The 16535-nt window shown below is 45.7% G+C and overlaps 1 protein-coding gene across 1 annotated transcript in view; it reads right to left on the bottom strand.

Annotated features, from left to right (window-relative positions):
* The window catches only part of STAT6 (signal transducer and activator of transcription 6), a 39305-nt gene extending 27314 nt beyond the window's left edge, over nucleotides 1-11991 (bottom strand). Inside the window, exons 1-3 of the mRNA XM_056849453.1 lie at nucleotides 11861-11991; nucleotides 6529-6667; nucleotides 4479-4562 (exon numbers count right to left, since the gene is read on the bottom strand). Of these exons, the coding sequence (XP_056705431.1) occupies nucleotides 4479-4562; nucleotides 6529-6667; nucleotides 11861-11991 (354 nt within the window). The remainder of the gene's footprint in view (nucleotides 1-4478; nucleotides 4563-6528; nucleotides 6668-11860) is intronic.
* Nucleotides 11992-16535: the final 4544 nt, after the last annotated feature.

The raw sequence follows: 16535 nt of genomic DNA, 5'->3' as shown, positions 1-16535 counted from the left end.
AGGCTGAGAAAGCTGTGACTAGCCCAAGGTCACCCAGCTGGCTTCATGTGCAGGAGTGGGGAAACCAATCCAGTTCACCAGATTAGCCTCCGCTGCTCATGTGGAGGAGTGGGGAATCAAACCTGGTTCTCCAGATCAGAGTCCACTGCTCCAAACCACTGGTCTTAAGCACTACGCCACGCTGGCTCTTGCCAGCGTTACAATCCTCCCTGCTTTGTTTGCTATGCAAATAGAACTGAACAATTGCTTTTCTGATATTACTGTCTCACAGAAGTGTTCAATCTTTCCACACCCAGGAACTTCTGAGCAGGGTGCACATTATCGGAAATTTGTCAGAATCATGTGACAGGAAGAGGGGAAGGCACTGCTATGACCTCACAGGTGTCAAGGCACCAGACCGAGGGAGCCAAGGACAGGAAATATAATTATTTTTTTATTTTATTAGAATTATAACCCGCTCTCTTTCCGGCCAGGGCTGGGCTCAGAGTGGCTAACAATCATTAAAAAAAAAAACAACCCACCAACTTTATTACATTAAAAATGTAATACATTACAAGACAATTAAAAATCAATGAATTTGTCAATAAAAACAATGAACCCGTTAACTAATTGGTGCACCTTAATGGCACACTGGCGCCATAGTGAGCGGGGGAGCAATCGGGACCCCACCAAAGGGTAATCAATAAGATGGAACAGTTAGCTACAGAAGGAGCAAGGGTCAGAGGTAGGGAGGAAACATGAGAACATAAGAAAGGCCATGCTGGATCAGACCAAGGTCCATCAAATCTAGCAGTCTGTTCACACAGTGGCCAACCAGGTAACTATAGGAAGCCCACAAGCAAGTCGACTGCAGCAGCATTATCCTGCCTGTGTTCCACAGCACCTAACATCATAGGCATGCTCCTCGGATACTAGAAAGAACAGGAATGCATCATGACTAGTATTCATGTTGACTAGTAGCCATGGATAGCCCTATCATAAGAACATAAGAAAAGCCATGCTGGATCAGACCAAGGCCCATCAAGTCCAGCAGTCTGTTCCTACAGTGGCCAACCAGGGGCCTCTAGGAAGCCCACAAACAAGACGACTGCAGCAGCAGCATCCTGCCTGTGTTCCACAGCACCTAAGATAATAGGCATGCTCCTCTGACCATGGAGAGGATAGGTATGCATCATGACTGGTAGCCATTTTTACTAAGAGCCATGAATACCCCTCCCCTCCATGAACATGTCCATTCCCCTCTTCAAGCCTTCCAAGTTGGCAGCCATCTCCACATCCTGGGGCAGGGAGTTCCACAATTTCACCATGCGTTGTGTAAAGAAATCCTTCCTTTTATCCGTTTGGAATCTCTCACCCTCCAGCTTCAGCAGATGACCCCACGTTCTGGTATTATGAGAGAGGGAGAAAAGCTTCTCCCTGCCAATCTTTCCACTGAGTGACTTTGCCTGCTGCTGCTCTCAACTCGTGCGCAACGAGAGACAGTGTGCCGATCTTGCTCTCTATGCATGCGCGCTAGTAGCGGGCTCTCTCACAAGGCAGTCGAACAAAAATGGCAGCTCCTAGGGACTTGCAACCCAGCAGGAGGAAGCTCCATGACCCACTCGATGGTCTCCCCGCCATGGGCTGAAGACCACTGATCTAGGTGACAGTGAAGTCTCTTCCAGGGAAAGACAGTAATAAAAATAAAGACCACCAAGATGGCCCTAGTGTGAAAGGAAAAAAATAACCAGCTTGCATACTTTATGACTGGCATGGTCCTTTCACACTGAAGGCACAACTAGGGTTGAAAATCGAATTCATGTTGTGTGTACAATCATAGCAAGCTCTCTGCCCAATGAGGCTTCCTCTTCTCAGCCTGTTTTACAGACATACATTCTTGCAAGCTGGGCATTCTTTCAGAGAGCTGCTTCCCATGGCAAGATAGACCTTTCCACACATTATTTGCCCCCGGTTCGATGCTGTTGGGAAGCAAGTTTTTTTTTTTACTGTTTTCTCATGGCACCGGGTTGCAGCAAAGCCTGGATGGCTGCCATGTTGGTAGGAAACGTTGGTGTCGTGGTTAGGAGCAGTGGACTCTGATCTGGAGAACCGGGTTTGATTCCCCCACACCTCCACATGAGCGGCAGACTCTCATCAGGCGAACCAGGCTGGTTCCCCCACTCTTCCACATGAAGCCAAGGGTGACCTTGGGCCAGTCACAGTTCTCTCCAAACTCTCTCAGCCCAACCTACCTCACAGGGTGTCTGTTGTAGGGAGAGGAAGGGAAGGAGATTGTAAACCGGTTTGATTCTCCTTAAAAGGTAGAGGAAATGGGCATGTAAAAACCAACTCTTCTTAAAAACCAGCTCTTCTTATTCTAGTCCCACCTACATGGCCGTCATTTCCCATCTCTGGCCCTGTAGTGGCCAATTCCTGCCAACAACACCAGGTGGCTTTTTTGTGTGTTTAAAACAGCAGCTGAATATAGCTGTATCATTATAACATTATACAAATCTGTGTAGCACATTCTCTGAATACTTTAGCAGCAGCCAATTTTTTTCAGTCCTTCCGTCCTCTGTGTGTGTGAACTGTGAAGTGCCATCAAGTCGCTTCCAGCTTATGGTGACCTTATGAATTAATGCCCTCCAAAATGTCCTACTGTTAACAGACTTGCTCAGGTCTTGGAAATTGAGGGCCGTGGCTGCCGTGGTTAAGTCAATCCATCTCTTGATGGGTCTTCCTCTTTTCCTGCTGCCTTCGACTTTTCCTAGCATGACTGTCTTCTCCAGTGACTCTTGTCATAAGAACATAAGAAAGGCCCTGCTGGATCAGACCAAGGCCCATCAAGCCCAGCAGTCGGTTCACACAGCGGCCAACCAGGTGCCTCTAGGAAGCCACAAAGACGATGACTGCAGCAGCACCGTCCTGCCTGTGTTCCACAGCACCTATTATAATAGGCATGGTCCTCTGATACTAGAGAGAATAGGTATGCACCATGACCAGTATCCATTTTAACTAATAACCATGAATAGCCCTCTTCTCCATGAACATGTCAGCTCCCCTCTTAAAGCCCTCCAAGCTGGCAGCCATCACCACATCCTGGGGCAGGGAGTTCCACAATTTCACTATGCGTTGTGTGAAAAAATACTTCCTTTTCTCAGTTTTGAATCTGTCACCCTCCAGCTTCAGCAGATGACCCTGTGTTCTAGTATTATGGGAGAGGGAGAAAAACGTCTCCCCGTCCACTCTCTCCAAACCATGCATAATTTTATAGACCTCTATCATGTCTCCCCTTAGCCGCCTTCTTGTCTTCTCATAATGTGACCAAAGTACAATAGCCTCAGTTTAGTTATTTTAGCTTCTAGGGCAAGTTCAAGCTTGATTTGATTTAGAACCCACGGACTTGTCTTTTTGGAGATTCTTGGTATCCGTAAAACTTTCCTCCAACACCTCCATCCTTTAAGTGACAGCTATTTCTGCTGCTCACATAAAACACATGAAGCTGCCTTACACTGAACCAGACCCTTGGTCCATCCAAGTCAGTATTGTCTGCTCAGACCGGCAGCGGCTCTCCAGGGTCTCAGGCAGAGGTCTTTCACATCACCTACCTGCCTAGTCCCTTTAGCTGGAGATGCCGGGGATTGAACCTGGGACCTTCTGCATGCCAAGCAGATGCTCTATCATGGAGCCACAACCCCTCCCATGCTCAAGAGCATGGTCTCATGGAGCTTCGATGGGAGAAAGGAAAATGTTGCCTCCATGCCCTGAAAAGCCTCAGCTGCACATTTTCACACATTAATCTGTTCTTAAAGAGACAGGACCTTCTTCTCCAGGCCTGTTGCCAACCCAAGATCTGAAAGTATAGGACTGGGATTTGCATCAGGCAAGCAATATGGGATTGCTAGAAGGACCGACAAGATAATTATAGTAAAGTAAACCACGTAAAGTGGTGTAGAGCTGATGGTAATATGGCATGGTTATAGTGTGGGGCATGGCATGAGGAAGGTTTGGATGTAGGTTCTAGGGGACATGCCACACCAATGAACTGCAGAGCAATGTGGCTGCCAGAGAAGCAAGAAGCATGAGAAGGGCCATAGCTCAGCGGTAGAGCATTTGCTTGGCATGCAGAGGGTCCCAGGTTCAATCCCCGGCATCTCCAGTTAAAGGGACTAGGCAAGCAGGTGATGTGAAAGACCTCTGCCTGAGACCTTGGAAGGCTGCTGCCGGTCTTAGACAATACTGACTTTGATGGACCAAGGGTCTGATTCAGTATAAGGCAGCTTCATGTGTTCATGTGTTCATAAGGAAAACAGCAGGATCTGCCAAGGGGCTAAAATTTTGGGCGACCCTCTAGGTGTCATGAGATTGGCGGTGTCGGGGCTGCATTTGTCCCCATTCTTGCATTGTAAATGTACCATGTCGGGGCCAGGGTGACAATCGAGAAGCAGACCTCAATACCAGAGAACAGCTGTGCGTAGAGGGGGACAAAAACACCCTACCTTGTTCTTAACAGCTACCCGCTCCGCTTCTAGAATCTGCTTCACAGTCCTTGCCAACTGCAACGGATCCCTCCGATAAGTATTCTGTAATTAGAAAGAACAGAAAAGTTATTTGTGTTTCTCCCTCAACCTGAGAAGCAGCTACCCAATAGTTTCTCTCCCAGAGATTGGCTAACACTGGCCATTTATGCTTGGTAATTAGCAGCGCATTCCAGGCTGAATAGCCCCGCATTTTTTTTTTTTTTACACTGAACCGTCATTCAAGAAGTGACTGCGAAACCGGCATATACCTGCTTCGCATTTCTTAAGAGCCCCTTTAATGTGACCTTTTGTGTTTGCTCCACCCCCGCCGCAAAGAATCCCCTCAAGGAACCATGCAAAATTACAGCCGCGCGTTAGCTATGCACACGGCGGTTGCTAATGGCTATGCAAACAGGAACGAAGGAGCAAGCAAGCGGGAGGGGGTGAAATTTGTTTGACTTTCTCATCTTGCATCGGGACCGTGAATAGGCAGTTTAAAGGTTGCATTTTAAAAAAGAGCTTTGAGTGAGCATCAAAATTGACCCTGCATAAATGGCCACTGTCTTAGGGATGCTGGAGAGATCAGCCTGGGAAGGAGGAGGAATCCCCTGCCTGTGACTCGCAAAAGCAAGTTTATACTATGGGCTGTGAGCACCACACAGAAAGATCCAGTCTTGCCTGAGGCAGATCCAGTTTTTCTGTGCAGATGATGGAGGCTGGACCATGACAGAAACTGACTCTATGACACCAGGTAGTACACAGGCAGCAGGTTGAGGCGGGAGAATCCCAAAGCGGTTAAAACGGATTGTATCATTTCACACTATAGCTAGGCGAGCAGTTCTTTGGATACTCCTGATGCGTTAAAAAAAAAAAAAAGAGGTTTCTGCAAGGAGAAAACTAACAGGATGGGCAGCTAGGCTAGTTTTCTACTTACACAGATTTCTTTTGAATGCATCCTGCAGCCAAAAGGGCACAATCCATTCTAGCACCAAAAGATCCGGCCAACTCCTTCTGTTGCACAAGGAAACCAAGTTCAAGGATTCATCTACCTGGAATTGCAACCTGAGTAAAGGCCATACCTGAGAGGGTCTATCTGGACCTGGGAGCTAGCATGGTGTGGTGGTTAAGAGCGGTGGACTCTAATCTGGAGAACCGGGTTGGTTTCCCCACTCCTACACATGAAGCCAGTTGGGTGACCTTGGGCGAGTCACAGTTCTCTCCAAACTCTCTCAGCCCCACCTACCTCACTGGGTGTCTGTTGTGGAGGGAGGAAGGGAAGGAGGTTGTAAGCTGGTTTGATTCTCCTTAAAAGGTAGAGAAAGTCGGCATATAAAAACCAACTCTTCTTCTTCTGCTTCCCACAATAACCCCTGTTTATGGTCCCTGGAGGGAGACCACTCCTAGGGGATGCCCTGTGTCTGAGCAACTGGTCAATCCTTTTAGTCATCAGAAACATCCTGGCAAGGGGGGAAACCCAACACAAGGAAAGGGCAGGCCCAGTTGTGTTGCTGAATCACCAAGAAGAGTTGGTTTTTATATGCCAACTTTCTCTACCACTTAAGGGAGAATCAAACCGGCTTACAATCACCTTCCCTTCCCCTCCCCACAACAGACACCCTGTGAGCTCGGTGGGGCTGAGAGAGCTGTGACTAGCCCAAGGTCGCCCAGCTGGCTTGGTGTGTAGGAGTGGGGAAACCAACCCAGTTCACCAGATTAGCATCCACCACTCATGTGGAGGAGTGGGGAATCAAACCCGGTTCTCCAGATTAAAGTCCACCGCTCCAAACTACCGCTCTTAACCACTACACCATGCTGGCTCCAGCCCAAGCTAAGCCTCCCTGCCTTTGCCCTAATATCTGCAAAGTGGAAGGGCATCCTGTCCAAATACAAATAGTGCTATTCACAAAAAAAAGTTAATGGACGCAGAGAGCTTCGGCAACAAACACAGAAAACACTGTGCTCAGGGGTAAGGCCGCAGGTGCCGCAGGTATCTCCTTCCTGTTCAGTTCACCCCAGGCCCCAGACGTACCTCCAAGTTAGCAATGAGCTGAAGAATTATGCCGGGTTGGCAGTTTTTGTTGGCCAAGTCTTGCAGTTTCTCCACCATGGCAGAAAGAAGGCTGTCAGCCATGAAGGCACAGAAGGAGTCTGTCCCAGTGATGAATTCCCTGAGGAGACCGAGAGGAAACAGACGCACAAATGAAGGAAGCTGAAAAGACAACCGCCGCATCTGAACTCGCCCATCTCTGCTCAAAACCCTGTAATGGGTCGGCCTTGCCAGAACACACACACAGGTTTCAATAGGGAGAAGTGTAAGGTACTTCACCTAGGCAGGAACAACACAAGGCACAGGTACAGGATGGGAGAGAGTTGGCTTGGCAACTGTACATGTGAAAGAGATCTGGGAGTCTTAGTGGACCACAAACTGAACATGAGTCAACAGTGTGATACGGCGGCTAAGAAGGCCAATGCAATTCTGGGCTGCATCAATAGGAGTATTGTGCCTAGATCAAGGGAAGTAATACTATCACTGTATTCTGCAGTGGTCAGACCTCATTTGGAATACCGTGTCCAGTTTTGGGCTCCACAATTTAAAAAGGATGTTGACAAGTTGGAGCGTGTCCAGAGGAGGGCGACCAGAATGGTCAGAGGTCTGGAATCCATGCCTTATGAGAAGAGACTTAAGGAGATGGGTTTGTTTAGTCTGGAGAAGAGAAGGTTAAGGGGTGACCATCTGTCGGGAGTGCTTTGATTGTGGGATCCTGCATGGCAGGGGGTTGGACTGGATGGCCCTTGTGGTCTCTCCCAACCTTGTGTGATTTTGTGATTTTTGTGATCTCCTGGTGGATGGCGTCCTTCTCAAACACCCCACGAAACATGTGGAGCAACCCACAGGTTTTGCCACAGCAATTACAAACCGTAGCTTACCACAGCAATTACAAACCGTAGCTTATAGGGGAACCGGCACTGTCTTACAACTATGGTGACATGACAAGGAATCTGTTAGCCAAATTTGGCCTTACCCCATTGAAAACCCCGTTTTTATAGCTGCCCTGTAATGGTCAAACAAAAACAGCTTGAAGGAACTCTAATAGCGGTGTTAGAATGTCTTTTTTTTCTGGAGATATTTTGACTCCCTGTTATGGAATGGCTATACTAAGCGTTGGTCTACAATAAAAATTTAAGCTGGTCTACATGTCATGGCTTTCTCCAAAGAATTCTGGATATTGTCGTTTGGGAGAGTGCTGGAAATTCGGGTCCGGGTCCTACCATTCCACTGAGCAGCATCTGAAGCCCCAATTTAAGGGTCTCTTCCTCCAATGGCTGAAGTACGGCTTCAAATTCTGCTCAGTGGAATGGTAGGATCCGGACCCGAATTTCCAGCACTCTCCCAAATGACAATTTCCAGATTTCTTTGGAGTGATGCCTTACTGGAGACTTCAGCTGGGATTGTGGAAGGGCTGGAAGAGGACCTCGTGGGGAGCACAGACTACACAAGCCCTTTCAAAACAATCTCTAAAGATATGGATGAATTTAAAAAAGATATGGATGAATTTAAAAAAAATGGTCTAAGGCCGCTGCATATTGGGATAAATTGGCAAAAAAGGATTTTATAGGTATAGTTAATGAATTATAGATTAATGTGTTGTTAATAATTGAATATAATAATATTTTTTAAATTACTGTCACAACACCACTCCGGAAGTCCAAGGGCGGAGGGCACAAAGGTGGGTGGTGGAGGTTTGGGCACTATATATATTTATAAAGGATAGTTTATAATGTATTAGCAATGGATGTAATAGTGCTCTTTGTGTGATTTTGTATTTTTCTTGGTTTTTTTTGTATTGTATTATGATTTTATTTTTGTTTTACTTTTTGTTTATTCATAAAAAGCAATAAAAAAATTAAATAATAAAAAAAACAATCTCTGATGGAGGTCTCTGTGGGGAAAGCCACACCAACGAAACTGGATGAAAGGCGTAGTATAGTCTCGCCTTCAGGATTACACTCGTGTTGCTGGACCAAGCCGAGCTTCTATCGAGACCAACGTTCTAGCTATGGAAGACAGCAATGACGAACATTCGCTGTGCAATGTCCTCTGTACAGCGGATTAGTACGGCCTGCAGGACACAGGGCCGTGTTCCCCTAACCCAGTGGTTCTCAAACTTTTTCCGACCGTGGCCCCCTTCCGACCTTGTTTCCTTCCTGTGGCCCCCCTGTGCTACCGGCAGAAAGGTAGCTATTTAAATGTGGGTTTTTTTTGTAAATAGCCAAGGAACAAAGAAGCATAATATGTGTTTCAATTCCTCTTACACTCTAACGACTCGAATTAGATCTCTCATATAGAACTAAAAATAAGGTCCCTCGGCATCACTATAGATTCCCTTTTTCTACTTACTGAATCTGCGGCCTTCTCAATGATAAGAGCCAAATTATTTCAACATGAGCTCCATTCATTATATGAGTCTGCTACTAAGACATGCTCACCTCTTTACCACGGAATATTTCCTAAATCTGGTGAAACTGCCACGTATTCATGTCAACTGTACACTCCAGAAGTGCGTAGGGCTTTTTCTTTAGCCAGACTTAATGTATTACCATCAGCCTTACTAACTGGCCGTTATACTGGTGTTCCCCTTCCCGATAGACTGTGCCCTTGCTCTATGGAAGAGACGGAAACCATACGACATGTTCTCCTTCGGTGCCCCTTGTATCAATGATTACGATTAAAACTCTTAAATCCTAGTTTGAGTCAGATGGAGGGACTTTTTAACTGTTCAAAGGTTCTCACCCTTCTTAATAACCCAAACCCTAAAATCATAGAAATTGTGGCTAATTTTTTTGTTGGTGTGATGGCAATTTGCTCTTCTTTTTAATAAGTTATGTTACGTTTTTACTGTACTCGGATGAATGCTGGATATGCCAATAAAGGTATCTGAACTGAACTGAAGCATAAACAGCCACACAAAATGCACACATGCAGTTCTTACTGGAGAACTGAAATGTGGAAAAAACACCCCACAAAAAGGGAAGACAACACGCTCATAAACGACAATGTTCACGTACAAGGAAGAACAAAGCCTCTACCACCGTTGCACAAGATTACAACGATGCAAAAATCCACAGTTGCAAACGATGCATAGAAGTGCAATGAAGACAGTCGTGAAGAAACCCCGCACACTGACACTGCTTCAGCCACGCACCTTGCCCGTGACAAACGGGATGGGGGCAGCTTGATGTGCGAAGCGGTGGAGTGCGGAAGTGGGAGGGAGAAGGAAGCGGAAGCGATGTTGCCGCAGAGTGCGCATGGCGATCTATCCACTGGGAAGCACGGTCACTTCTCTGCTCACTCTCCTTCTCTGTTTTCTGTTTTCTTCACTTCTCTGTTCTCTTTTTTTCTTTTCTGTTTTCTTTTCTTGGTCACTTCTCTGTTTTTGTCACTTCTCACTTCCCTCTGTGGCCCCCTAGACTCGTGCCGTGACCCCCGTTTACGCAATTTTCACCTGTGGCCTCCTTGGAATATCCTGCCCCCCCCCCCGGGGGGGCATATGGCCCCAGGTTGAGAACCACTGCCCTCACCTATGCATAGCCATCAGAATAACCCCTTTGCTCTCTCTTAGCTTCCTCTGAAACATTTTCAAATGACAGCATACTTGCACTCTGGGGCTTCCTTTGGGAATTGCATTTGCTCAGAACCAGGGCCGGATTAAGACCTTTAGAAGCCCTAAGCACTTTAAAGATTTTGGTGCCCCCATATATATCTAATTCAAAATATAAACAATAAACCATAAAAATATTATTATATAATATCATAATATTATATAATATATATTATATAATAATATATATTATTATATAAATTAATATATACTAGGCTTGTGTGATTATTCTCAGTTCCCACTTTTTCTACATCCTTATGTTGAGAGCCAGCATGGTGTAGTGGTTAAGAGCAGTGGTTTGGAGCGGTGGACTCTAATCTGGTGAATTTGATTGGTTTCCCCACTCCTCCACACGAAGCCAGCTGGGTCACCTCGGGCTAGTCACAGTTCTATTAAGAACTCTCTCAACCCCACCTACCTCACAGGGTGTCTGTTGTAGGGAGGGGAAGGGAAGGAGATTGTCAACCAGTTTGATTCTTCCTTAAGTGGTAGAGAAAGTCGGCATATAAAAGCCAACTCTTCTACTTCTTTTTTTTAAAGGATAAGAGTATAAATTGTGATGTTCAGGGGTTTGTTTGTTTTTTGAGTCACTGTATGTATGTAATTTTTTCATTTATTGTGGGGGGGGGCTTTTTGTGGACCCCAGTTCAGCTGCACCGTTTGCAGGTTCGCACCATACAAATCCGGCAATGGCGAATTTCTGTGGTGCCCCCCTTCCCTTGATGCCCTAAGTACGTGCTTATTTTGCTTAATGGTTAATGCAGCTTTGCTCAGAGCTGCAGTCTACACACACACACACACACATTTGAATAGATATTTCCAGATACGGAAATGCAAAGAAGGTTGAAACTGTCCTCTTCCCACAGTCCCTTTGCCCACCTCTCACCACACCTGCTGGAGATACAAACATGTCACTCTGCAGAAGATGGGAGCGGGCATCAAGAACCCAGAAAGAAGCATGCCAAGAGGCTGGAATGGTAACTTTTTGCTTTGCAGCTGCCGGTGGTGGAAGGTGTCTTCAAGTCAAGCTGACTTATGGCAACCCCGTAGGGTTTTCAAGGCAGGAGACATTTGGCGGTGGTATCCCTTTGCCTGCCTCCTCGCAGGCTGAGAGAGTTCTCAGAGAACTGGCCCAAGGTCACCCAGCAGGCTTCCTGTGGAGGAGTGGGGAATCGAACCCTGTGGAGGAGTGGGGAATCGAACCCAGTTCTCCAGATTAGAGTCCGCCACTCTTAACCACTGCACCACGCTGGCTCTCCTGTAGCTGTTACAAACTGTTAAATAGAGGCAGATGAAAAGACTTACAACCTGAAATGTGATAATGGTTCAGGACTGCCATTACACCAGCGCTTGGATACCAACTAGAATTTTTGCAGGAGCAAAGAGAGGGGTGGTTTTTTGGGGGTTTTTTTTGCCAAGCTATTCCTGGGAGTCAAGAATCAGCCAACACCAACACCCCCTTGGGTCCAAATAAATTCTAGGCGGGATCCAAGCACAAGGCTTCTTTCTCAGTGGTATTTCTCCAGAGTTTAGGATGTGACGATAAAGCGCCTACCTGGAAAGCTTCCACACTACTGTGCATGCTAGGAATGGCTGCGCTGGGTAGGATGAATGAAACCTGGTATGGACAGTATTAGTCTGGGCAAAACCTGAGCTGCCATTTTGGAATGATTAGGCCTTCAGGGCGCTCTCTAGACTTACCAAGGGTAGTTCTCCAGCCAGTCTCCGAGGAAGCAACGCAGGTTATGAGGAAACTCTTCACTGCAGCCGCTGAATACCTCTGGAGACATTTCACAAATCACACTCCACAAGGCCATCTTGGAATTGGTCATCCACAGATGTAAAAGAAGAAGTCGGCTGTTACGACACAAAACAGAGAGGAAGTTTCAATATATTGGCCAACATGTGTTTACTCATCTACCATTCAGGGAGTTCCCACCTACAAGAGTCCCCACTTGAAAGGGCTGCTTTCAATACCGTCAACATGAACACGGAGATAATCTATGACTAGGATTGCCAGCTCCAGGGTGAGAAATACCTGGAGATTTTGTGGGGTGGAGCCTGAGGAGGGCGGGGTTTGGAGAGGGACTTCAATGCCGTAGAGTCCAACTGCCAAAGCGGCCATTTTCTCAAGGGAAACTGATCTCTGTTGCCAGGAGATCGGTTGTAGTAGCAGGAGATCTCCAGCCACCACCGGGACGCTGGCAACCCTATCTATGACAGTGTTTATAGAGAAAATTATAAATCACAATAAATGTGGAAGAGACTAAGGGCTGGCAGAAGACGCTCCTGTGATAGAACGTCTTTTCCATCTGTGGAGGAGAGGAGGGAGAATTTTGCCTATTTCTCCTGCTGCAAACTCCAGGTTTTCTTCCCAAACTCATCCTTTGAGTTCACTGGTCCACAGACGCACAATTTCAGGGGACGTACCGTGATGTAGTATGGGGGGGAGGGGTGGTTAGATGGGTGGCAACTAGGGTTAGATGGGTGGCAACGGTCTAAGGTTAGATGGGTGGCAACTAGGGTTGCCAGCTCTGGGTTGGGAAATAGCTGGAGATTTTGGGGGTAGAACCTGTTTGCGGGCTTCTCAAAGGTATCCAGTTGGCCGCTGCTCGAAACAGGATGTTAAGCTAGATGGAACCTTGGTCTGATCCAACATGGCTACTCTTATGACCTTAAAATCTAGCATTTTGTTTGTACTGTACAATTCCTTGATGCTTCCACATCAGGAATGAAGGAAGGATAAACCTCAAAATCATGTATATATAAAAAATTAAGTTGCAGGATTCTGCCCTTTGCATAACGAATGTTGCTGAGACACCATTCAATTGTGCTTTCCTTAATAAATTAGCTATTCCTCTCGCCCCTCTTTTCAGCCCTTCCTCTTCCCTCTCCTCTTGCATATTTCATGCTTTGAAAAAAAAAGGGGGGTCTACACCACATTTCCTTGAAAGGTGTGCTGAACTTTCACTCCAGGCAAATATTTATACAGGATTTTGAAACATTATACACAGTCCTTGACAAGAGGTTGAGTTTTAAATTCCGTAACCCAGCTCTCAAGCATGCTTAAGCTCTTTGATTTCAGTGGATTGTGGCCAAGTTAGGGGAGTTGCTTTAAGGGTATCAATGTTTAGCCAATAGCCAGAAGCACTTTGTGGAAGCACCCCGCTTAGCAGCAGTGAAGCATCGGGCCCCATACAGGCAAATCGGGACTCGTTTTTGGTTCGTTTCCTCCCACATCTTTTACACAGCTATTTTTTGGGAAATCCAAAACACAACATATATTCATAAACACTGTGTTGAAAGCCACAAAGCCTGGTATGCTTTAGGCTGGTATTGCCAAAGAACAAAGAATTTGAGATCGTGGTCACTATGACCATGAGAGACAAAACGGCTGACAATTGGTGCATCCTGAGTTCGAGCTCTTACCCTTGCACGATGTTCACCAATGCGTAAGCGTACTTGGCGTAAGGGATGTCTCTCATGGTCATAGTGACCACGATCTCAAATTCTTTGTTCTTTGGCAATACCAGCCTAAAGCATACCAGGCACAAGATGTTAAGAAGATTCTCAATTGCCAGGAGAGACGCTTCATTTTTCTTTCTGTGTGGCCCTTTTGGAGTCGCCCCATTAGGAAGAGACCTCGAGGTCTTGGTCAGCAGTGGGCCCACTGTGCGGGCTGGCTGCCCAAAACCAGAACGGCTCCAGTGCAAGCAAAAAACCCACGCGGGCTTAGTGGAAAGGCGCCATATTTACCGGTGGTTGTGAGGAAACGCCACCGGGGAAGATTAGCTTAGAGGTAAAGAATTGCGCCTCGGCCCTACTCGGTCTTGCAGCCCGAGTCTCTTGCCTTGAAAACCCCATAAGGGGTCGCCATAAGTTGGCTGCGACTTGACGGCACTTTACACACACACAACACTAGATAGTGTTTAGTTCAACCCCTGTGGTTTCCCCTTACTTTCAGGTTGAGTTTCTTCCCTCCCTCCTTTTTCTTTAGTGGTTTATCACTGTATCTTGTCAATCAGGAAACACATAGATTCTCTATGTGGGTACATCTTCCATTCCCAAAAACTAGAATCCAGTCCAGGGGAATGGAAGCTTGCGCCCACATGAAAAATCCACGTTTCCTAATTCACATGTTCCTCAATTGCACAAATTGTGATCCCGAAACATGTGGCTGGTGGGTTTCCCCCTTCCACATGAACAGAACATTGGTGTTACATCTGCGAAAGCCTTGTGTATTGGCTGATTCTTACAAACAGATGTACACATGTTCATATAGGATATATATGTATTCACAGTAACACATGAACAGGGCTCTAGAAAGCCTATATATAAAGTACACTAATGAGCAGAAATTACCTTCTAAACAACAAAAATTGGAACACATATATACATCAAAGTCATTAACACAATGACCAACATGATGAACATGAGCAATGACACAAATCATGAGCTGTTTAATGAAAAATTGAAATTATTTTATACATATGTTGAGGTTTAATGCTAACAAAACCCAAAAATAAACCTACGGCAGTGACATTTAACCCTATTTTATATCTAGATAACTATGTTAATTGTAGAGATATTAAATATCCCTGACAAATAAGATGGTGAGCATTTTTTGATCACATGACGCGATTAACAATGTTTGAATATTTTTATATAACTTGGGTAACTATTTAATTATATGATTAGTAATGCCTGACTGTTAGGAGCCCAGTGGCGCAGAATGGTAAGCTGCAGTACTACAGTCCAAGCTCTTCTCACAACCTGAGTTCGATCCCAACGGAAGTTGGTTTCAGGTAGCCGGCTCAAGGTTGACTCAACCTTCCATCCTTCCGAGGTCGGTAAAATGAATATCCAGCTTTCTGGGGGTAAAGGGAAGATGACTGGGGAAGGCACTGGCAAACCACTCCGTAAACAAAAGTCTGCCTACTAAACATCTGGATGTGACGTCACAGGAATGACCCTGTGCTTGCACAGGGGACCTTTACCTTTACCTTTAATTTTCTTTTTTCCCCTTTTTTCTCAGATTTTGGGTAATAATTTGATTGTATAACAGCTCTGAAAAGCATGGAAATGCAATCTGTTTGATATGTTCACGTATTCTTATTTTTTTAATTGTATTGCGGAAACCCTTACTTTCCCCCTCTCCTCTTTTTTCCTTTTGTACTCCTTTTTAATTTAAAAAATTACTATTTTTTAAAGTCATTAACACATACAATACTGACATGAAAATCCTTGTATCTAATAGCCCTGGCCTGCATGCGACCCATGCAGATTTTTTTTTTAATCCACACAAGGGGGATATACAGGAAATCCCCACGTTTGCAGAAAACGGTGATTTTTTAAAAATCTGTGGTTAAAAAGAAAAAAACTTCAAAATGGTAAAAGCAACATCCACATGTGAGCAGATACTGGAAAAAAACTCCATTGCTGGAGCTGCATTTTGCTACAGCAATCCAGAAATAGCCCCCAGAGGAGATGAATAAGATGAGGGGAGGAAGAAGTACAGCCTCAGCCAGGGGAGAGGAGCCAGCACAGGGGGAAGAAGAGCCATCCTAGGGGTGGGAAGCAGAGCTGGACTCAAGCAGGGAGATGCCAGGGCCACCGGGGAATGGGATTTTCCCTCACCCATGTGACCTCGTGGGTCCTGCTTTTGTACAAATCATGAAACAACACGTCAGATGACACCAAAATATTGAGATTGGCCATTCAGTTTTGCAGGAAGTCAGCCAAAGTCCATTTCAGTTCGGTCTTCTACAGAATGTAGCAATGAGATTTAGATTCAGCTCCCATCATGCATACGAAGAAACATCTTGGACCTCAATGCTATATGATCATACTGTGTAATACAACTTTTGGCTGTTCAGGCTGAAAAGATCACGTTCCTGAGGAACGTTACCAAATCTCAAGAGCGAGTGGTAAAAATGAAAGACCACAACACACGTGCCCTCCTCTGAGACTCTGCAAGAGGATATCTGAGCAAGCCTGAAGAATTGCGAGGCTTGACCCTTAGGGTTGCCAGCTCTAGCTTAGGAAACTCCTGGAGACATTGGGGCAGTGCTTGGCAAGGGGCAGGAGCTCAGCAGACATCTGAAACTGCCTATCCAGAATGCTGGTAGATATAAGGGCCAGAGGCAGATAGCATAATCAGGAAACCAGTCCAATCAGGCGCCGTGCTGTTCAAGTCCAGTTCCTAGGCGTCAGTACTGGAGGTTAGGAAAAAACTAGGCACTGGTACTAAATAGGCAAGCTATGGAAAAAATAGTACAAGGCTCTTTTGAAATTCAACAAATAACATATATTGAATATTAGTGACTAAGTGAAACGTGCAAAACATACATCGAAGTACATCAAATACATTCACTAA

The sequence above is a fragment of the Euleptes europaea genome, chromosome 1, assembly GCF_029931775.1.
Source record: "Euleptes europaea isolate rEulEur1 chromosome 1, rEulEur1.hap1, whole genome shotgun sequence".
Lineage (NCBI taxonomy): Eukaryota > Metazoa > Chordata > Lepidosauria > Squamata > Sphaerodactylidae > Euleptes > Euleptes europaea.
The sequence above is the reverse complement of the archived record's forward strand: the minus strand, read 5'-3'. Positions and strand labels throughout refer to the sequence as shown.